Source organism: Streptopelia decaocto, assembly GCF_964273445.1.
Source record: "Streptopelia decaocto genome assembly, chromosome: 3".
Taxonomy (NCBI): Eukaryota; Metazoa; Chordata; class Aves; order Columbiformes; family Columbidae; genus Streptopelia; species Streptopelia decaocto.
In genome coordinates, this window is record NC_138656.1 from 4,404,055 (window position 1) to 4,428,174 (window position 24,120).

The window sequence follows — 24,120 nt, forward strand, 5'->3', positions numbered from 1 at the left end:
CTACAGAAGGATCTACCACCACCACCTGTTATGTGTGATATGTTTTCTTCTCAGCTTCTCCAGGTGAAGCAACTGTTAGATATTTTTTCTTAGCCTGGGCATTGTTCAGCTTTTTAAATGGAAGAGGGCTTTGTGCTTTCTAACCACAACTGAAGAGAATTCCTACCTTTTTTCAATCATTTCCAGAAGCAGTTGTGCTTTGTTGTCTCAAAATCAAGGGAAATTCTGTTCACTGTGGAATATTTTAAAAACACAAGTCTACCAAGCAAATTAATTTTGATTCTGTTAACACTCTCTCGCAGTATTTCAGTATTTGGCTCTAATTTTGGTTTTTAATGTATATCTATTCTTACTAGGGTTGAACTGGAAGGCAGTCAGACAATTCTCAGATAACAAGCAGGAAAAAACAATGTAAACCCATTATCCCAGAGGAACCAGAAATAGTTAATTACGCACAAGTAACGAAACTGGTTTCCTCACCATCAGAATTTATCCTGGACCACAGAGTTACAGAACTTTCCTTGAATCTGGCTGGGGCAAAGACAGGAAACTGCATCTTCTAAACTTTAGAAATAGATCTTAAACATGTAAACATAAGATATTATGCCCCTGTCTTTTAAGTAACATTTATATTATCTAAAATAAACAGTCTTTCTGAAGTTAGTCTGTAATTGACATCTGACACAGTCCACATTGCAACAGATATGATAAGTGCAGTAAACAGCAGAAATTATGCTTCTCTATGCTCTGAGAAACATATTTCCTTACACAGATAAACTTTATTTTGTTGCTACGCAACCCTCACACAACACACTACACTCTGCAGTAAATAAGAGTACAAATTTTACAACTGAAGGGCAAGCATGTGGCCTTTTGGGTTTTCTCCCCATTTTGAGTTCCAGCCTCAGCTTTAGTTCACACTGTAATATTCCATCATTGTATTACAAAGCTGCCTCTAAAGCTTAATAAGGTTAATTTCAAACAGGGCAAAACAGGAGAGTCAGAACACACGAGTCCTTCTGACACTGATGGGAAGCAAACGGTGGAGCCAGTGACATTAGTGACAGTGAAACAGTGAAATCAAGGCTTTCTTTTAAAAAAAAATCTTCCTTAAAAGTGAACACTAGATTTTCAGAACAAGAACCTTTCTGCAATGTCCTCCCACCTGCTCCCAGTACCATTGCTATAATTGCAACAGAAGTGAAACAGGTAAGAGCCACCCTTATAGTTTTACCTAAGATGAGATTAGTGGAGCCTCACCTCCTGTGCCTGCTCACTTTGGGAAGGGCCACGGTGCAGTATGAAGCTATTCCTTCATTCTTTACATTTGCAAAATGAATTCAGTAGGTATTTGGATTGCTCAGAGAATCCAGGAACAGATTCTGTATGTCTCTATACCCTTGTCATAAAGTGAATAACACTAAGATTTCTCTCTCTGAAGGGTGTTAATACCTCAGTTATTCAAGTTTCTCTTCAGCACATGGCTGCAAATCCTACAAACTCTCCCAGGTAGCACCAGCCTTCACTCGTCACCATCAGCAATTGAATCCAGGTGAAAAATGTGACTTGGGGCTCCAGCTGGGAGCAGTCGGCACAGTTTGGTGAAGGCAATAGGGCTACAAGGATTTACACCAGCCAAGGATCTGACCTATACCTGATATAACGGTTGTCTGATTGCAAAGAGATTTGTGTCACACTGCAGAGCTTCCCCAATTTTGCTTTGCTGTTTCAGTTTTTCACAACTAAGAGTCCTTTTTTTGCTCCTACAGCCTACGTGCTACAAGCCCACGTGCCTGTAAAGGAACAGCACATAGTCACTAGTGAAATGACACCATGTTCATAAGAAAGATTTAATCTCTATCATGTACAATGTAGTTTCTCTAAACAGCAAGCAAGAAGTATCTTTTACATTTTAAATTTCTGCATTTTGATAGCTACTTGCTATCAAAATGTTTCTATTTATAGTTACTTCCAGGCATGTAAGTTCACTTGTTGTGAAACACATGGAAGTTTCTACGTTGGTCCTGTATAAAGGCCCAGCTCTAATCACAACTCTCACTATAGCAGTTTTCCTTAAGCCTAGGAGAATATGGAAACACCTATAAAACTTGCTTTAAGTACTTTTTTAACAAGTGATCTCTTACAGACCACCTCTTCTCAGTCAGGGTTGCAGGATGAGGCCCAAAGAGCAAACGCAGTTGTTTTTTTGTCCAGTAGCACATTTTCTGTACAACAGGCGACACGCAAGGCGATAGTCTTCAGGCCTAAATCTTGGAAAATAACGCTTGATGTCTTCGTATCAGTGTCCTGCCAATTTCTTCTACTCTCCGGCATCCTGAAGGAGAAGTTACGTATCAGTTGAAAGCTTTTTCTTTTTTTATGTCATAGAAATATACATTCTATCAGATTAAATCCACCCTCAGCGAGTGATGATTTGTCACAACTTTTCTACGGATTTATTGCACTCCTTCTGAAAAACTTTCTCATTTGTTTCCACTTAGTCTGCTCAGCTCCCCATCCGTAAGACAGGGATATGTCCCTTTCCCATCTCTCCATGGCCTAATTGGTTTATATCGCAAACATTTCCATCTCCGTTCTGCAGGTTACTACAGCATCTTGCCCTGGGCAAATGAAAGCTGTGAGGAGACAGGTGGTTATTGGTGAGAAGGAAATATTGATGTCTGACCTGTCAGTGCCATTGCCAGGCGAAACTCTTCCTTCAGCATCTGGAGAACTTCTTTTGCTCCTTCTTCACCCTGGGAGATTAGGAGATAATATATACTATTACGTGTGCACATATAATACAGACGGGTATACATATGCCAATCAAGTTCAAGGCACAACCGTTAACTCCTGAGTACTTGACATAACAAATTTTGGATTAGATTGTCTGGATACGCACAGACACCATCACACACGCGCTATGTACACACATACACATGCATATGCTAAGCCTCAACAGCCAGTCTACGTACCTAAAAACATAAATTTGAGCTTTTTCTAACTTACTTGATAAACCAAGCCCCAGATGAGAGGTCTTCCGATGAATACGGCTTTGGCACCGAGAGCTAACGCTTTGAAAATGTCTGTGCCTTTTCTTACACCCCCATCTAGGAACACCTCCACCTTCCCCTCCACGGCCTCGACGATTTCAGGTAGGACATCAATCTAAAAGAATTAAACCAGGAATACAGCTTATCCGCTTTTGTAACCTTATTTCTTTTTTTTGAATGAATTCTTCCGTACAGGATGCAGGCTTTAAAGAAGCTAATGAGCAATTGCATGTCTGACTGTATACACAAATAACACAGCTTTGTATTGAAAAACAGTGGTGACTTAGCATGTTAGCAGATATATACAAAGGTCGAATTTATTTGGAGAGTCACATAAATGGAATGAGAATCAGCAGGGTCACACCAAATGGCCATCTGATCCCATGTCATGTATCTGACACAAGCCAGGATTGGATACCTTTGAAGTATGTAAGAAACAATGAGCACAGATGAGGCCTTTTCACCATCTTAACCCCCAAACATCCTCTGTTCACTAGTTTGGGGATGAAATCAAATCACTGTCAAATCACTTTTTAAATCACCTTCTTGTTTAAATTTATTACTCATTTATATATACTAAGGGCCAGCTAGAATTCAGAGGCGGGCATTGTACCTATAGACATGGAGTAAGAGGAAGATATGGCCCGAGGAATTTAGAGTTGGCTGAAACATTTTCATATATTTTTCCTTTCTAAAATGCATCTTGATCACAGGAATCATTGTAGAGGAAACTTCTTCATATAAGAAAAAATCAGCATGTATGTTACTTTCACCAAGCTCTACTTATCCCCTACACCAGTGATAAAGGGCGAAAAGGATTTGTACTGTTCAAGTTACAAGTGACCAGGGAGTTAAGTAACATGTTCACAATGTCCCAAAGAAGCGATGAGTCTCATGAATTCAAGCCTCAAGCATTAATTACAAGGCGGCCATTTCTATAATGCCTAAATAGTTCCTATTCATGAAAAAACAAGAAAGAAAAAAAAAGAACTGGAAGCCAAATACTAAGGAGACTGGAAAAGACTGGAAACTGTGTGGTAGTAAGACAAAAGGCACACAAATTCATGTATTTCAAATACGGATGTAATTCATTTCCTTTCTAATGGATAAAAAATGACTGGGAGATGGGGAAAAAATTCTTGAAAGTGCCGTTTGTTTTTAGATTTGGATTAAAATTTTCTTGAAGTTTGGCACTTGTTGTGATTTTTTTTTCCCCCTCCCTTTGGTTTTGCTCTCTTGCCAAACATATTTTGGATCTTTTTCCATATACAGAGACCACTTTCTATATCCTGACAAACTGCACCAACACTAAAGTGCTATAATAACTAAAGTATGATGCAAACCATAATTAAAACAGATTTCCTCAATGTATAACACACAAGAGATACTAACCAGCTCGGGTTCAGTTCACGTTCTGAAAACCCATGGAATTAAAGCAAATCATTATGTTTCTAAACCAGAAACACTTAGCATGACCCACTGCAGATATTTACATCACGAAAAATAGTTCTTTGCATGATGAAACCCAGTGAACACACCAGCTTTAATAGCGCCTTCTCTGCGCTGTGGTGTTGCAAAGGAATAAGTCATAACAAGTAGTTTGCAAGTTTAATTTCTGTTCTACCGCAGCTGGCAAAAAAAAAATAGTTCATAATTCTTGAGCTTTCTAATTTCTCAAAAACGATGGTTTTAATATCCTCATATGTTCTCCCTGCTGGATTACCTCACACGCAGACTTGCCCAAAATTTTCAAATACTCTCAGTGAAACTGGGGAACACATTCTCAAAAGGTAACAAGACAACAGAAGTTGAAGAAAAAACTCATTTCAGAAGTATTAGGCACTCACACCACACTCCAAAAATTTAGTTATCCTTAAGTTATCTAGAACTGAATAGCTACCAACTCTCCAACAGCATTTCAAGCTTGAAAAAGAATAAATCTCAGTCTCTCTTTTGGAGCTGAAGAAGTTCTGACATCAGGGGGTCTTTTTCCTCCCTGTCCCCAGGAGCACCTGGAGACAGGCAAGAGCATCTCACAGGACAACACCTCAGCTTCATTAACCATTTAGAAAATCATTTCTGCTGGTGTTTGCCTCCTCAATGCTTGGCTGGTGAAGAACCGAGTAGATAAGACTTGACATGCAAAACACCCCACAGCGAAAAAGGGCTTTGCTGTCCCGTTCAGAAAAAAATCATGGAAAACAGGAGATTTTTCATCAATGACACATTAGGAATCCTGAAACAGTCACAACTGAGCTTTGATTCTCCTCCTTTTCCTTCCCTTTTTACTTGTGCAGCTTTCCCACACCAAATGAAGAAGTGATGACTGGAATTTTGGGGGTTTTCCTTCAACCTGAACACATACTTTCTCATTTTCCTTTCCTTGTTTCTTTTTTGCCGGGTGGGAACTTCTCAAATCCCTTTTCACCTTTGGAAAAAGGCACAGGGCAGCACGACAAGGAAAAGGAAAAAGGAAAAAACTGTAATTTAACCACTCTGTACCTTTTCCAAAGGTGAAAATGTTTGAAAGGAGAAAAAGGGAGAGTTTCATTCTGCCTTTAGCTGTTCTGTAACACTGTAGTTTTTAAAAAGTCTCTGAAGAATATTAAAAGGGGGAAAAAACCCTTCAGTACAACCTTCCATGAACTGCAAGTGGCAAAATGGGGTTTTCAAAAAAACAATGAGAAAGGAGAAATGAAAGAGGAGACTGGAAAAAAATGCTTAAACTTTCCAATGTCTAAAACTTTAACTGACAATAATAGACTATCGCAAATTGCTCTTCTGGATTTCCACGCAGGGTGCTGCAGCCAAGGACAGGGTGCCCAGGTAGCTTGAAGAAACAGTCGCATGTAAACCCTCCCATGGCTTTTTGTTTTATCTGATCAAGGGGAGGCTAATTCAGAGCATGATGTGACATAGAGAAGTGGAGAGAGGTTACTGCTCGTGGGTTAAGGCAAATAACACACATACTTCCAGGTTCTTCCTCCGGCTGTCATGTGTTCAGAGAAAGGAAACAAGCCAAAAGGCAGAGAAAACCAGAGGCTTCTGGGGCATATTGGCACCAGTACTTACAGTGGCAGGGACCCCATCGAGCTGCCGTGCTCCGTGATTTGACACCAAGATACCATTTAACCCAATCTTCACAGCTTCTTTAGCGTCATCAGCTAGAGAAAAAACAAACAAAACCATACCACAAGATAAACTCTTCTATAACTGAGAGCCTATTGGCACCATGATGAGGGAAATGTTGGCATCACTAAAAAGTATTGCCAGCTAACGCAAAGCCACCTTAGGGCTTCATCCTAACAAACCTCATCTCAACACAGAAAAAAAGTTTGATCTTTAATCAAAAGATCAGAAAAATTATTTGAAATGTTGGAGTAGAACATTTCACCAGTTTGGATTAGCAGTCACTTTGGTCACTAGGCTTTATTTTCTCTACTGTGTCCCAGAGCTCAGCACTACAAAATCACTTCGCCAAATGATTTTCACCAAACCAAAGTTATCAGCACAATTACAGTAATAATCTGTACTTAGTGAAACCATCTCAGTGTGCTCAGTGCTCTTCTGACAGAACAGAAATCCTTTAAGCTGTGTTCACCCCGGAGCAGAGTTAGGGGCACAACGAACAGGGCAAGCTCAACCTTCCTGGCTGCATCTGATTTCAGACACAACTGATGTGCTGCCAGACGACCAGCTGCCCAGTTTTGTGCCCAGCAGCTCTGGTCACAACCTATGGAGTATTGAGGTAGACACACTCTACAGCACAGCCAAACTGACAGCTCCACATAGTTATTTAAGCTGCTGCTTCTGTGAGTGTCTTAGTTGCTGAGTTCCAACCCACGCATGAGGAAGAGAAGGTTCTTTCCCTTTGATTGTTTTTGGCTCCCTTTTGGCTAAATCTTCCCTACTTAGCTTAGTTAAAAAGTAATGCAATTCTACACAATTTTACAGGAATTTCCCCAGCAGGAGCACTTTTCCTTCCCCCATGGGAAGCGGCAGAGCTACACACCCCTGAGGATTCCTTTGGCAACGATGGGCAGCGAGGTCAACCCTCGAAGCCATTTGATGTCCTCCCAGTTGATGCTCGCATCAATCGCGTCTGCTACATACACCGCCAGTCCGCTATTTTCTCCAAAGTCTTTCCCTGAGGAGAACGCCAGGTCACTGCTTGAAAAGTTTTTTAACCTAAAATGACAAGAGACAGGAAAATAATCTGAGAAAGATTAATTGCAGCCATGAATCAGCCCCCAACACCAGTGTGCAATGTACCTGTGTTAAATCTTTGCTGTGTTTGCATGGCAGGATTGAAAAATGCCCATCGCAGGTGTGTCTGATCACAGTCCTCAGCAAGCCAAAACCTTTGGCTGGCAAAGCATTTCATGACATTGGTGCAAGTTTCTCTGGCCCAAAGCAACAGCCCTAGTGCTTTCCAAAGAAATAAAGTCCATAATCTAAAGGCTCAGCATCAAATCTACGATCAGGAGGAAAACTCAGCAGTAATTTAGGCTCAAGCATCTGTCCTGTAAACCTGCTGTGTGACTTTGGGCATCACGCTCAGCCACTCCTTGTGCCTCAGTTTCCCCATCATAAAGTAGGAACAACAGTATCTGCCAGGAGCATTGTGAGGATAAATGCACCAAATGCATTTTGTTTCGTGTTTTTTTTCCAAATCCAGGGAATTCAGCTACTGGGGGGAACAGGAAGAAGGCAAATTTTGTTAGGCTCCACAAGTTAGATGGATTTACACGAAGCCCTGCAGAGAATTCAGAATCTTCATCTGTCCAGCAAAACCACCATCCAGTCTTTTTTGTATGTTTTTTTGCAAGACATAGAGTGAAAACAAATCAAATTCATCTGAAAACATTAGCTATTATTTGCTCATTAGCACCAAATCACTCTCACCAGTTCTAGAAACTGAAAGAGAAATGACAGCCCCAGCACCAAGGAGTTCCCAGCCTTACTAGACACAGCAGAAAAAGGGGAAAGGAGGGGAAAATAGAGAAATTCAGCCTGTGTATTAGAAAGCTGAAGCAGCTCCAAGTGCTCACAAGCACTAAGCCACCGTCAGCAACACCAGCACCACCAAGGACACCCATGGCCCACACAAGCCTGATCACTTGGTTCTTTGGAAACTGTCTCATTCCACGTTGCACTGTTTCATACTCATATTCCACATTTTTGGGAAACACATTTTTTTTTTCCATGGAAACTGGCTAGCTTCAGTGCTGATTTCATGCCTGCAACAAGCAGCATTTCACATGTTTTTTTCTGTTCAGCTTCAGGCCCAGAAGAAAATGAGAAAGCAACAGGGTCTCAGCAAGATCCAGCTTTTCAGCTGTTGGTTTGCAGAGGGTGGGGTAGCCAGAGAAAAACAGAACCTCGGATAAGATTATATAAATAACTGTTGTTTTTCTTGGCCTGTGACATGCAGATCAACACTTGAATGAATGTTGCCTTACATACATTTCTGAGCACAATGGCACCTTGTTGTTGCTTTGAAACTTTGTTGAAATCCCGAAGCCAAGAAAAAGTTATCACATAACTGAGCAGAGCCCCACGCTAGGAGAATTTCACCACCAACTATGCAACAAAACACTGTCCGAGTGTCATTCTGAAATCCAAAGTGATTAATTTAAACCCTTAAAGATTATTCCAACTTCATATTATTTCATAGCGTTTACTCAAAATGTTGTTACGGTTTGGTCAGTTGGGGTCAAAGTGTTTCAGAAATGCTTTAACACTTTCCCCAAATATCGTGAGGTTATTTCACACATTCAAAAACACTAACCCCAGGCCTTAAAATTATAATGTCCCTAAAAAAAGCTATTTAAAGATTTATATGTATATATATTTTAGGTAAAATGACAGTGTGTATGAATAATGTTTTGTCTATGGCAATATTACTATACTGAGCATATTTTAACATTAGATTTCTCAGGGATTTTTTGTTTTCTGGTGCTTTCCTCATAGATTGTACTTTAATAAAGAAATCACAGGCAGATTTCAGGTTGTGCTGTCAGCCTTCAGCATACCATCTATTAGCTTCAAATACAGGCCTATGGGGTACATCCAACACCCCAAGCTGCGGTGAGTTTTTTTGCCAGTGAGGTGAAGAATCAGATTCATTGCACCCTCAGCTTACCTTCAAATTGAATATTATGTTTCTTGCTACATACGGTGTGTACACAGCATAACATGGGAAGAACACTTCACATCCATTGATAAACTCCAAAACTAGCTTTCACCCAGGACTCAAATCAAAGTTAATCCACTTCAAAATACATTCAGCTATCCTTTATTTTTTTCTTTCCATTTTGATGTTCATTTGCACGCTCTGAGCAAACCCAGTAGTCTTAATAGATGCTGTGGCAGACTGTGGTTGCTACTGAGATCTACCCACAAGATTCTCACAAGGTTTTTCGCTCCATTTTGCAGACCCAAGTCCTGGATACCCCATCCACTAAATACTCTTCCAGCCAGTCACTGGCTGCCAACACTGTGCCAGGATTTCAGCATGTGTTTATTGGGGTGGGCTCTACAGTCCACCAGTTAATATTTCAAAAGGCCAGTGAAATCAGTGCCTTTACAGCACCGCTGGGTAACTCTGTTGAAATTAAATTTTCCATCGGCCCTGAAGTGGAGAGGAACTAGAATTAGTGCTGAAGTCAATCATGAGGCTACAAATGCTTCTGAGATACAGAAAATGTCCCAAAACACACACAGGGGTGGAAATTACCCTCATGGAGAATTTAGAAAGACTGATACCCATGTGTTTGTGTATTTGAGGAAAAGAAGAGTTGAAGTTGCTTGGAAAGGAGCCCCATGGCTGGTAGCAACACAGCCCTGGACCCAATGCAGTGTCATAGGATAACATCGGTTAGAAGGGACCATGACATCAGTTGAAAGGGACTTGCGTCCGCTTAGTCCAGGCCCCGTTTATAGCACAGCCAGCCCTACAACTGGACCCAAGTTCAAAGTCAGAGCAGGCTGCACAGGGCTGTGTCCAGCTGAGTTTTGAAGACATCCAAGGATATATCGATAGATGTACAAAGAAATGCCCAATCTAACTTTGCCAGTCTGCAGCCTGTTGTCTGGCACACAGCGCCTTTTACAGCCTGCAAACAGCCAAAAAAACTTGGTTTTGACCCAAAGCAGACGACAGCGATAGTGCTCAGCTCCTCAGTGTCATCACCCAGAACAGCATGTGGCACCTGGAAAAAACTCCTTGTGCCAGAGACAAATTTCCCCCACAGGACCTCACGGTGACCACGGCACCACCACGTGTCCATCTCACGTTCCACTGGTGGGCACCTACCTGAGGTGTGGAGGAAGCTGGAACCTGTTGCGCACGTCATCGACGCGCCTGCCGAGGAATGGCGTGTCCACCGTCACGAAGATGCCTTTGTAACCCGCTCTCTCCGCACGCCTCACAAGGGATTCGGTGACCTCCCGGTCCTTGTAGATGTAAAGCTGCAGCCAGTGAAGGCCAGTTCGAGCTGCTTCAGCCACTTCTTCGATGGAAGAGGTGGCCCAGGAGCTCAGCATCATCCCTGTCCCCATTGCCTGGCAGGCTGGAGGAACACAAGGTTTTCTTTGAGATTATCCAAAACTCTGAACAGGAGCACTTGGCTCACAAAAAGTGTCAGTGCACATAATTTCACACTGCCTCTCCTTAGTGTTAACACACTTTCAGCCTTCCAGGGAAGCTACGTTAACAGTGAGTAGTTACTAACAGCAGTGGGTTGCTGCAAGAGCTCTCTGGCTTCTACTCGGTGTTTATAGGCAAAATTTTGGTGACTGCTGTCTGCACTCTCTTTGGGATGATCTCTGTTCTAATACTGGAAAGAAAACAGACTATAATCAAACTAAGCCTTACCCATATTAGTAATTCTTTATCCTGTGAGGACCTTGTTTATAAACCCCTAGTGTCTAGCGACCACTTGGCAGAAATTTGGGCATATAGGTTTAAGGACATGCACAGTTTTAAATTACGTAAAATATATATATATATGTGCATTAAAGGCTTTTAATTTTTTGAACACAGCCACATTGCTGCAGATTAATGTTTTGGGTCTGTCATTCTCAATGTTGGTCTTCAGTCTTCCTCACCACTGCCACACATGCTCCCCTGACCATCCTGATCGTGCATTTTGGCTGCTTTCTCCCATCCACATAACGTTCACTAGCATTAAAATCTAATATCTTCAAGTGCTTTTCTAGTAATTACCTGTTGTTGTCCCTGCAGAGTATTTCAGGGCATAAGAAAAGAGAATGACACAATCCAGCAGACAAACTCATTTAAAGACTTGAGGGGGAAGCTTCATTATTATTTGCTGCTTTGCTGCAAGTGGCAGAAGGAGAGCGACCCCACGTCTGTTGTGTGATCCCACACATAAAGATTGATGCTTCAGGCAATAAAATTAGAAGTTCTGACTTCACTGAGAGCAGGAGAAACACATCCCAAGCAGCACCTCCCATCCACAATACCCCAAAAGTAAATATAATACAAAGGCGAGCAGGTACAACAGACACATGGTCTCCAGAGTCTCTGCTGAGCCCAAAGGGATTGATGCTCGTGCCCTGTATGTTTTGATCCCTCCTCTTTTACCTCCAAAACCCCTAAAATGAAATCACTGCCGAGGTGTGGGCAGCCCCAAGGTTAAATGTCATGGAATGAGCCCCAACAGGCTCCATCCCGGCTGCCTCCCCAGGGTCATTTCCAACCCGGGCTGCACTACAAACCAGCTAACCTCATACAATTATATTTTTATGAATCTATCGCTTATTCTTTTTTGGAGTAACCTATCACTTAATGTAAAATAAAGGCCAACACACTGTAAAACAGAAAAATATTATATAAAGCGTTATGTTTCTCGGTCTACCGCAGTATGCATATTTTTCATGTAAATGGACCTCTGTTTCAAAACGTCATCTCCAAGCCCATCGAGGAATTAAAAAGTGGTCTTTATGACAACATTTTATTAAATAAGGATTACAAGTCTCTTAGAGTGGAAACTTATAAACAGCTTATTCAAACAAATTGGTTACACCCTCCCAGGGCCACCAGGCAGCTTTCAGTCAGTGGAAACACAGTAGCAATGAACCAAAAGTCTCTACATTGTAACTGTTTCATTCCTCCCCTTAAAATGACTAAAAAGAGCTTCCTCTCACAGCTTAAGTACCTAGAAATGAGCTACTTCTGAAGAATGTATGCGTGCTGAATGCCTAATGTCTTGTTCAAACCAGCTGTGGTGGGTTATTGTAAATCCCATAATAAGTGATTTACCAAATCAAGCCCATTAAGTGATGCTATAGAAACAAGGGATCCGCATTCCGGTCGCTCTGCCAAATACAAGTTCGTGAATGAGATGGAAGTTTGCAAACCCTGCCATTGCAAAACCCTCAGATCAGATAAGGGAAAAAATGTAAATGTTATGGTTTCGATCTGCCTTTAGGTACCCATTCATTTCTATTCTTACTTTTATTCGCAGCTCTACCTTTGCAGCCCTAAGGATACAAGAGGAGCTGCAAAAGCAAAAATTAAAACAAACTGCACACTAAAACATACTCAGTGGATGGAAGATTTAGGACATTAATACTGTGTTCTTTCAACTTATGTGCATACATGGCAATAGAGAAGATGCTGCTTTAATCTTGTTTAAGATTAGATTTAATTGGTTTGCTTAAATCAGATTTCAACTGTCCCAAACTGGGTTTTGGCATTTTCATGAAAACACACTCACAAAATTCCTCTTGCCTTTCCTGTAAAGTTAATAATTGTCTGATAAAGTACGAGGTCACCACACATAATCTGGATCTGGATGCTCAAATTCAAAGTTCATGCACACACCATTTTTCAAAGTTTCAGAAATTCCAAGTTCCAGTTTTAGTGAATCTGTGATTTATCTTGAACATTTTAAAGCTTATTTTGTCAACTTTCAAAAACATATGATACATACTCCAGAAGCATTGCCAGGTTCCTTTTTTTCCCTACCTCAAATCAGGCTAAAAATACACTCCCACTACTTGCACATTTAGCTGAAGAAAACAGAAGCAATTCATTTCCTCCAACAACTATATTTTACACTTCAATTTTGGGGTGCTGCAAATATTATTCTTACAAATCTGTACTGCATCCATATTCCCATGGGACGCTGTTGCGGCAACATGTGACATTTGCCAGAGTTTAAACATGGGATTTTTGTAAACCAGCCTTTCCTCAGGCCGTTTCGGATTGCTTTTAGGCCTTTTTTTATTTCCAGGTCTTCTTTTAATCCTGAGCCTTGCCCAAAGCACACATTTACCTTTGTACACATTGCAGGCTCCCGTTGGGGTCAATGACGGCGCAGCGAGCGCAGCATTAGCCACACACAGGAGGCTGGGGAAGTTTTGGATATCACGATGATAAAGCTTTAAGTTAAATGTATTATACTTTATTTCAGGGCCAAATGCAACTGGAATTGGGCCATGGTGGGGTGTTTCGGAAAGGGGAGCTCCAAGGCTGCCTCAGTTTCTCAGCCTTGCCTCTCCCTGCTTGTACTTCACCCACGGAAGCCCCAAGCAAGGATACATCTTCACACCAGGAAACATAAACCACAATAAAAATGGGTTTTTCCTCATTCTTGGGGAATTCAACTGAAGTATTTTACGTAGCGACAAATCAAGGCTGATCATAGGGCAGGACCGACTTGGGAAGTCCCCAGGCAAACAGAGCGATACCCCTTTTTTCATCCCGAAATCTCAGAGTCTCTCTCCCACCTCTGCTGGGACATCACTTCCTTAAGGGGTTTAGGACAGGTACGGAACTTGTCCCTGTGGACAACCCAGAGGCAACACATTGGGGAGGACACAGTTTAAGCATATTTTGTCAGGGTTACCTTGTATGTGAATGGGAACTTTGCTACTTTTCTCTAGCTGTGCAAATTCCCATCGTTTCCCTTTTAGGGGCACCTCCAAAGCACAACAGCTGAACTGCCCGTCACGGTGGTTGTTTTTCCCTGAATCCACCAGTGAATCCACTGTCCCTAAGTTAAGGGCCAGAGGACATTGCTTGGGATCAACGTGATGTCCTTTTGGCACCGTGGTGTTTCTCCGGAGAAGCAGCTGTGTCCTTGGAGCTGCATCTCCTAAGAAACAAAGTTGTTTAAAGTACTTAACATGACTCTCTTGACGAAACACACTTGGCTGAGAAATCCCCTGCCCGGCTTTACCTCACTTACCCCTCACAAACCACTGCGTGCGAGTTGTGCCTACGATCTTTTTGTTGACACAAGGCATTTTTATCATCTGTGCAGGAAAGCTGGAGGCAGCAGGGAAAATCCACGTGGCCAAAAATGGATCCGGCTGCTCTAGGAGGGCTGTCGTGTCATTCTGCTCGCGGACATTCGCACCAGAAAGTCCACTCACCTTGCCGGTCTCGGGAGGAAATCAGGACCAGGTCAGTCCGAGCCATGTTATCCCACATAAATACTGTCCTCTCAATGACTATGGAGTAGCCATACTCCAAAATAAACAATACTTTTGGACCACTGCATAGGTAACAGGTGAAAGATGGGTACAAAGTTCTGCTGTTAACACAAAAAGCAAAATCTCTCCCTCACAGTCACGAGCGTGTCGGATGAGCACAAGGAACCTGAATTCAGATGCTCAGCAGCATCCAAGCAAACAAGAAGCACATTACAAATGTGTTAAGAGCTGAAGGAACAAAGGTGTTCCACCCTCTCTAGTGGAAATGATAGACCTCCCAGTAGCTAAACTAAATCAGGGGGGAAAAGAGTTTTTCAGCCAATATTCCTATTCTCTATTTGGCAAAGCAAACAGTGCAGTCACATCACAGGTGATGGTGAAACCCTCTTGCGTCAGCAGCAACTCAAAAAGCTGTTTGAGAGCAATTACAGAGGGTAAACATAAAAACAGCAGCTCTGAGCAACTCGTTTTCAAAAAATCTGGCCAAGAGAACAGCCTGATTTTCAGCAAGTTGGAGACAAGTCAGATATTCTGGGCTAAAACACAAGCATATAAAATAATTGGTCAGTAGGAGAGAAATATGTAATTAGTAGCAGTATAAATAGAATAGAAATCTCAATAAAATAATGCTACATATCTGTTTATGAACAATTAAGGCTTAAAAGTATAGCTATTTTTTGCTAAGCAGCTGGATGGTGCATGAGACTTTATGTTGGTGAACTTGAAGGTGGGTCCTATTGGCAGCATCATGAGTCCTATTGCACTTCCAGGGAGCTGACATGGGGATCACATCGGTTTGCGAGCACAGCAGGTAGTCAGGATACAAAATCCATGTCTTTGCATGAAGAAATAGTGAATATTCTGATGGCCAAGCAGAAAAAAAAAAGTCATGTAGAAAATAATCAGAAAAGTTCTGTTGAAAAGTGTTTAAAGAACAGCCTTTTGTTCTTTAATGGTGGCTAAGATTATTCATCATATTTGGCAAATATTTTTAATTCAAGAGGTTGAAATTGGAGTGGGAAGGGCAAGAAAAATTCACCTAAGTCAAAATGTCATGTGTTGATATTTTCAAAATGGAAACGTTTTCTTCTGAGCTAACACTTTTGTTTCAAACCAGAATTATGGCTAAAAGCATTAGCTAGTAGGAAAATGAAATAAAACATTGTGTTTTGGATCAAATTAAACATTTCAGTTAGTCCAAAACAATTTTCCTCCCAATTTTTCAGTCTCTACTGAACAGAAAATCCATTATTTGGAAAATTGCCACATACACTGATGAACTACAACTAAAGTGCCTGGGAATATACTTGGAGAGACCTGGAAAAACTGCCAAGGTCCATTAAGCTGTTTCAAGAAGAGAACTTTCTTAACAAAGGAAGGACTTCAGGTCCATGCAGACATGTCAAAGAACACTGAGGATCAACCTTATTACAGTCTATATAGACAATTTTTTTTTAATTATTTGAAAAGAGTCTACCTAACAGAAATATAAGTAAATCCAACACCTGGTGTTGAAGCTGTACATATTTTGGCCATGATTACAGCTTATTCTGCTCAGAGTGGAGTCAGTTAACCTTTGGAATAACTTCCATTCTGTCGGATGGCCTGCCACCAATAGCTTTTAAAATTACAATAGAATTATTTTTCAAAAAAAAAATCTTTTACTGATGAAACAGAATTGCCACTGACAGCGTGTTTAAGACAAGCCGCCAGGCATCATTCCCCAAGTACAAAAAGGCAGAAGGAAGGGGTTGTTATTGCCACTTGCACCACAACATGCATCGCTTCCTTCCTGCTTCAGCCATAAGTCAGGCTTATGAATTACGCCAGGCTTTGCAAAAGCCACAACCCTATGGATCAGGCCTTCTCGGCTTGTGCAAATCAGTGCAGCTGAAGCGAAAGCTGATTTAGAGCAACCAACTATCTCCTCACTCATGTTTCAGAGTTATCACAGAGCTTAAAACAAGTTGGATGCAGCAAATCCTGACCCCAAATGTCACAAGTTTAAGGGAACCTTTAAGTCAAACATGTACTTTACAGTTAATCCCCATCAGACAAAAAGCTTGGCACTAAATGCCCCGCTCCACCTCGTACAGAGCACAAAACCAAAGCCGTATTTTTTTCTACAAGAAATGCTACTGCAATACAGAGGGTGTGATTTTAATTACATTTGCCTTTGAAAGCCCTGAAAAATTTACCAACGCCCATGAATATGTTTATTTGATCGCACATTTAAGCCATTGCCTGTACACCAAGATTTCCCAGCTTGAAAACCCAAGAACGTTAGATGCAATAATCATATGTTAAGGCTTGAAAATATAAGTGTACAAACAACTTAATTTTGGCATGTTCTGGGATCTACTACAACCATAACTCAGTCGTGATAGTCAGCCTTATTGTACTGTTTGGTTCCAGAGATTTATGCCTTAAAATATGCCAGGCCATAGTTTCGGTGGGAATTTTTATTAACGAACATCCTGAATTTTCTGTGTTTCAAATCTTGCTCTTAACATTGCATTAATGTTTGCACTTCACAGTATAATGCTTGAGTTCCCGCCCAGCGTAACCTGGGCCAGAAAGAACCCACAAGAGCTGCCAAAGGACAGGACGGCACCGAGGAGTCCGACCGGCCACCGCTTCACCAACCCATTCAAGGTATTCGAGCTCCATCATGTGGAACATGCCTGTACATACAACAGGCATAAAAATCTTGGGCGTCCTAATAAATCTCTTGGGAAGGGGAAAAAAATGCATCCCCAAACATACTATAAAATCAGAGAAATTTGCTTTTATGGAAGTTGCTGCCGGAGTTGTGCTGCAGCCCATCCTGCTGCACATTGCACAAGGGACAGGACGTTTTAATGGGAATTGAGACCAGGTGCCACCGCAGGACAGGTTAGTCTCGCTTCACACTCGGGATTTCTGCATTGGTCATGGAAACGCTGTTAGATGACTTGCTCAACCACACACAGGATTAACTGTTTATTAAATATTGCCTATTTATTTAGGTTTTGTATCCTTTCTCATTCTACCAGCACTGGAGCATTGAAATACATATCCTAACACTGTTTGTATGCAACAGGCACACCCTGTGACGCCTTTCTCGGATTTTGTGTCACTCTGCAGCTCAGATAAAAGGAGGAAAAAACATTTTACATCTGATTTCTGACCAACATCTCATTTCTCACAGCCCTTTAGGCCGTGGCCTCCATGCTGGCAACATACTTGTGCAGCATCTAACCCAGAGGGATCCTTATCTTGCTGGCTCCCTGGGATGTGCTCAAAGAGCTCTCTTCAATATGAGCATTTTTCCCAGACAAGTAAAGGATCCTGAATGTCTAGAAACAGTTCTGTAAGAGGAAAAATGTTGCCATGACAATATATATAGTTATATTCATAGAGTGTATAGACAGATGTATAGATATAGTTTTAAATTTTGTATTTCACATCGATTCCTTTCCTCAAAATTTCCCTATTGCATATCGCATTTCGCATCCCTGCACAAAAACCAAGCAAACAGTAAAAAATATAAGCTCGATTACTCTGAGCAGCAACTCAAATCAATCTGGGATGCAGCCTCAGGAGCAAGAACCCAAGAATGACTCTGTTCCTCCCTTGCTGGCTGTGAGTAGGACTTTGCCCGGTTTACCTTTAGCTGTCGCCGTCTCTCCATCAGCGTGGGCCATGCGCTGCATGGCGGTGGCTCCGACACAGAGCGGCATGCTGATTTTCTGCCCCAAGACGGAGGTTGACAGGTCCATTACTGACACGTCCCTGAGCACCCGGGGGTACAGCTTCCATCTGGCACAAACAAGGAGAATAAAAAGCCGGCGTCATCAGGGTTACTTACAGTTCCTAATGGCGAGGAGGAGCTTTTTCTGCTGTGAGGAGAAACATGGTACGTTGGGGCTGGAGCAGAACTTCATTGTGTGACACAGAGCTGCAGCAGGACCTTCCAAACAGGCAAAGCCAGGAAGGAACAAAATCCATGGAGGGCAGAAGCAGCAAAAAGCCTTTGAACAAAAGACAGGAGCTGAAAAATAATAATGTTTGTGGTGAGTCTCAGCCTCCTTGAAAGCGTTGGGGCAGAACTGGATGGCAGAGGGTGTGAGAACAGAAGTCATCAGCTCCCCTCAGTTATTCCTTCTATGGACTAGGGAATAAAAAGACATGGGATTTTGGGATGAAACCAGCCTGGCCAGCATGCTTAGGCCTCCCTGAGCTATGGGGTCTTTGCAGTGAGAATACACAGAAACGAGCGGTCACCAGCTGCTGTGCAACATGTGGTCCCTGGAACTGGAGCTGCAGCCCCCGGCACAGCCCGTCATACCACGGGGACCCCAGGTTTCCAGGAAAAGACCAAATGCAGGTGCAGGAAAAGACCAAGCAGCACAACTTCTTTCCCAGTAGGGCAAATTATGATCTAGTCCTTGAGTGATGTGGCCCAGCATCTGCTCAACAATTCCTGACCTTGCTTTGCCTTCAACGCTTCTGCCAGAAACCACATCAGCCCAGAGCCGGGCTTTACTCTGCACTGGGGTCTTCAGCCTGGGTGCAAATGGAAACTGATTCCAAAGCAGAGCAAGCTAAAATATACTTCACCTGAAATTACAATTTAGTGTGGTCAAGATGGATGTCACATGCTTGCACACACAAATATATCTTTTTCTTTTTCCCCTACACAACAACAGCAGAACAAGATCACAATCCCTAGACAACACCACAATATCCAAATCTCTCTTAATAGGGTCGCATTGTTGGGCATACCTGTGAAACCGGACTTTTTCTGCCCACCCACGCGATGTTGCAGCACGGTCACTGTTAGTACAAGCCACAAGAGGGGGTGCAATAGCAGGGGCTGCCTCTCCACATGGGTGAACCGAGCCAGCGTGGAGCAGGATACACATCAACCTCTCACTGAGGCATCCCTCCCTCTGAAAGGACTATCGAATTTTAATTAACAAATATAATTAAAAGCTTAAGCGCTAGTGCTGCTGAACCCGCTCAGCATTAGAAAGCGTGAAACTGATATTCTTATTACCAGCAAGGAGACAGCAACCAGAGCCGCTGTTATTCTTAGACTACGCTCCAACAGCGAGCAGTGGTCAGCTTGAGCTTGGCTATTAAGCTGACAGGTTAGAAAACAAAATAAATACAAAATCTCTTCATTTTATAGCAAGATCTAGAGACAATTCCATCAGAAGCCTGGGACAGAGCCAGGACAAGACCTGAATTTCTGCATCCCTAGAGCACAGGGCCATTCCTGCTCTCCAGGAGCAGGAGGATGGTTATGATGCTTGGAAGGAGAAGTGTGGTTGTGGGAGTCAGCTGTATAATTCGATGCCAAGACACACACTGCAAGTATGTTTCCTCAGACTTGTTTTCAGGCTATTGGGATGTTTGCTATTTTTCAGGGGAAGATGGGCTGAGGGTGGGACAATGAAAACATAACATTTTTTTCTCCCCCTTTCTTCCTAATCCTCATTCCGAAGGTTTTCTCCCAGCTCTGAGACATCTTTTCACAGCAAATATAAAGAAAACAAAAATGCTTTAATCAACTTGCTCCTTTTTACAGTCAAACTCAAAAGCCTCCTTCCCATTTACCTTTATGTATCATCAAATTACTCTGTCCATGAGCTTTTTGGGGTCCCCAGGGTCATTAGCCCCAGACTTTAAAAGTAAATGTCCCTTCCAGTGTGTTTTGCTCTCCCTCCCACACCTTATCAGGCCACATCCTTTAGACCAACATCAAGTCAATACTCATAACTGTTAACTGGCTCCAACGAAAACCATCCAAATATATCATGACCTTGGTATTATATTCTTCAAATAAAATCTGAACTTGCTTTGGAAACATGGGTGTTTTCAGTATGTGTTTGCCGGACACTTGAAATGAGGCATTTTCTGGACAAGCCATAGTGAAATGCTCTTAACAAGCACAACCCCAGAGCCGCTATTTCCCACTAACCGGAGCGCGCATTCATTAGGCTGCCACACACCACCTGCTCTTCCAAGTCTTGGAGTGAAAAAATTTCCTGGATATTTTGTAAAAGACTTGTGTATATTTTTTTTATTCATCTTCTCGTCATCACCCACATCTTTTCCCAGCCAAGTCTGCACTCACGTGCTGCGATCAGCAACTGCGAGTGAGCGCATCTTCCTTCCCAGCTGGAAGCGGGAGATGCCGCAGCGAGCACCCCGGTTCAGGCAACTTCAGCTACTGCTGTTTCGAAAGAAGGAGGAAAGGGAAGCAGGGGGGATTAGCAGGTTTTTTTTCCTTTTCCTTCTATATTCAAAAATTTCAGAATGTAACTTATCATGCAGTTGGGTAAGAGGGAAGTACTCACTGCCTTCTCCACTCATTTGCAGCTGTGAAAAATGCTGAAACTTTCAAACCGTGACACGTTTTGAAACGGCTCTTCTTGCTTCCCTTCCGAGCCCACGCTAAATAAACCCTTTGTACCGCGGCACAAGCCGCACGTTTGGGCAAGGGCACGCTGTTCAGTCACCATCTCAACTCCAACCCACTTTGCTGCCTTCGTCTTCCCTACAGCTCCAGTGCTCATCATAAGAGCAGGTGCTGGTGCTGTGCAAGGCTGAGCAACAGCTGCTTTCGCTAGAGAAAAAAATAATAATAATACTACTAATAATAATAAAATCTCTATTTTCTCTCCCAGGGTGTCTTACCATCCACACGGCGACTCTTTTTGCAGCACTCTGTGAATCTGAGGTAAAAGACATTGCAGAAATGTAACCCAATTATCATTGCAAGCATTCCGTTCCTTCTCTGCCCCCTGCAACTTCACGTGCTTGTTTGACCCCAATCACATTCTCAGCCTTGCTTTTTTAACCAATATTTAAATTATGTATGTGCCAAGTCACTTTAGCACCGAGCTACATCTGTAGAAAAATACGTATTGATGCTGTCACTGATAAACAAGCAACCGCTGCTCCTCGTACACGACAACAAAATGCATCTTTCCCCAAAGGCTGCCTGGGAGTCAGCGGCAGAATGTGTCACAGCGGCTCAGCAGAAACATGCTCCTACACACACAGACATTCGAATGCTGAAAGGGAAGGTTTCGGATTGATTTCTTGAATGGCATCAAGCTAAAGGCATCCTGACCTTGTCATAAAATCTATTCTCCGTTCAGGCCCCTCGGTTCCTTGACAACTTGACAGAGAATGTAATCGGCAGACAGGGCGGATATGGGAAGGACACAGGGTGTTTTGGGACGCAGAGCAAGCGCAAGGTGAACACAGTCAGACCCGTAGGGTATAATGTAGGCTCTGACACCCCAAATCATCTTCTCCGGCCTTCTTGCCTCACTTAGGCCAGTGCTGTCTCCACGTCATTTGAAAATGATGAATAAAAAATAATTATGCAGCCTTTACAGGAACACACTGATAGTGAAATGAGAGCTCCGGATTTTCCCTTAATCCCAGGAGAACTGGAAGCTAAAGAAGAGTGACTGTAGCTGGTGTTAACCTCATCCTAAACGCTGGCCTTTCAGACACATTTTATGCTTTGGTATGTGATTACCGTCCAAAGTACCTTAAGCTCCTGCGCTGTCAAAAGGCCAGGACATTCATTTTATAATCTAATGGGTATGGATTGCACTGCTCCAAAAATCGCACGGCTCACTCCAAAGATATTCCAGCCCCTATTGAAACTGCCATTCATTTGCTAGATCTGTCCTTAATAATAACTATTTATTTCTCCATAAATGCAACAATTCAGTTATCAAAAATATTAAGAGCTCCGAGACACCCAACACTGATTTTTCTTCAAATGAGGTCTATCCCAGCAGCCTCGCTCACCCAAATCTTGCACCACAAAGGTAGGGGCTGACATCGAGGGCCTTTTAGCCACACCAGGACCTTGCAAATTTCATTTACTTTTTCTTTTTTTAATATCTCGGGCTGTTCAATGCACTGCTAACTAATATCTCCTTCAGTTCCAGGCTGCCTGCAAGCTCTGTGGTTTGAACACCTAAAACTGGAGGCTCTTATTGAAGATATCATAGAAGGCACCAGGAAAGAGGAGGTGACCCCGAACCCACCAGATGATCAGCCTGATGCAACAAGGTTTTATCAGAGGAACCTGCCCCTGTGGTGGGAGGAAACTTCAGAGCACAACTACTCTCATCTCACCACTGTCACCAAAACAGCGAGTGGAAATAACCAGGTTTGTGTCAGTCTGTCTCTGGCCAGATTAAATCCAACTTGTGTTTGGCCATGATTAGCTCTAGCGGTTAGTAGTAAAAATTCACTGTTTCTACAGTTTATTGCCTTTGAGCACTTCGAGTGTCCTTTCCTTCACATCTCATTTGGGTTTTATGAGGGCACATAATATCATGGCATTAAAAAAAAAACAGTAGCAAGCACTACTACATCCCCTCCTACTCCTATTTACTCCTTGGAGCTGGAGTAGTCCTTTGGCTTGTGTTTAAACAGCATCAAGCACAAGGGGATTTCTAATCTGTGCTGGGGGATCCCCCACAGAACTAAGAGATCTGGAATAAGTGCTCACAGTGGAAATTGCTTTTCTTCTCCCAACAGTAAAAAGCTTTTTTAATATATATTCCTAAAATTAGGGATCTGAGCTGATTTCTGTGATCTGGCCTTTGAGATCCCGTTAAATTAACTACTACTGAGTTTCCTAGAGCCTGACTAAAGCTGCATGGGGTTTCCAGCTGTATTTCTGATAGGCTGTGGGGAGGTGACTGGAGCAGTAAGTATGATCGCTGCTCTACAGCAGAAAAGCAAAGTGGGGAGGGAGAAAGAATGAAAACAAACTGGAAAAATCTTGGTTTGATTTGTTAGACTCAGAGGGATTAAAGACAAAGCCTTTAGAGATTAGCAAAGAGAAGTCCAAGTCCAAACTGGATTATAATAGTTCCCATCATTTACAATATTTCTCCCCCAAACACAGTTTGGCCACCCAGGATTAAGCCCCAGAGCCGGGATTTATGCAGCTCCTGTTTGTGCTCACCGGGGAAGGCTGCGTCATAAATCCAGTTTAGGAAAAACAGGCAAGAGGCAAAACACTCAGGAGCTAAAAGGTACAATCCCACCACAAGAATCCCTTGCCTGCAATATGGCCCAAAATGCAGAAACTACAGATCCATCAACTGACTAAATATTGGGTTTGTCAGAGCCAAATAATGGATTTTAGGAACTGCTTTTTGACAGCAATTATTAGGTGGAGGAATGAAAGGGGAGAAACAGTTGTTCCGAAAAGGTACTTAGAGTTCTTTTGACAAAACCCAAAAAAGTTCCAGAAAAACTGAGTTTTGTTCACACATGGAAAAAAAAAAATCTAATATTGCACCACATCTAATAATAAAGCAGAATGTACATCCCTCAACTCCCACCCCAGCCTTAAATCATCCTCCTACCTTGAAAATGCTGCTACGTTATCTGCCAGCGTTTCCTGGTCATCTGCTCCGGATCGGTAATAATCGTACACTGATTTGGGGAGAAATTTTTTAGCATACTCTTCAAAATCAGCAATGCAAACTGGTTTACCAGACATGTTTGCAGATCTCACGGGGCTGGTTTACTCCTGCTTCCCTCTCCTTTAAGCTCTGTATTT

General features: G+C 42.4%; 1 protein-coding gene across 1 annotated transcript; it reads right to left on the bottom strand.

Moving 5' to 3' along the window:
• Positions 1-2,254: 2,254 nt before the first annotated feature.
• On the bottom strand, positions 2,255-24,060 carry HAO1 (hydroxyacid oxidase 1; the record flags this gene model as incomplete). Its single annotated transcript, XM_082048616.1, has 8 exons — positions 2,255-2,335; positions 2,687-2,756; positions 3,010-3,168; positions 6,126-6,217; positions 7,066-7,241; positions 10,372-10,627; positions 18,172-18,323; positions 23,924-24,060. The coding sequence occupies 8 exons, from the start codon at positions 24,058-24,060 to the stop codon at positions 2,265-2,267; spliced, it is 1,113 nt and encodes a 370-aa protein (XP_081904742.1). The 3' UTR covers positions 2,255-2,264.
• Between the last annotated feature and the right edge of the window lie 60 nt (positions 24,061-24,120).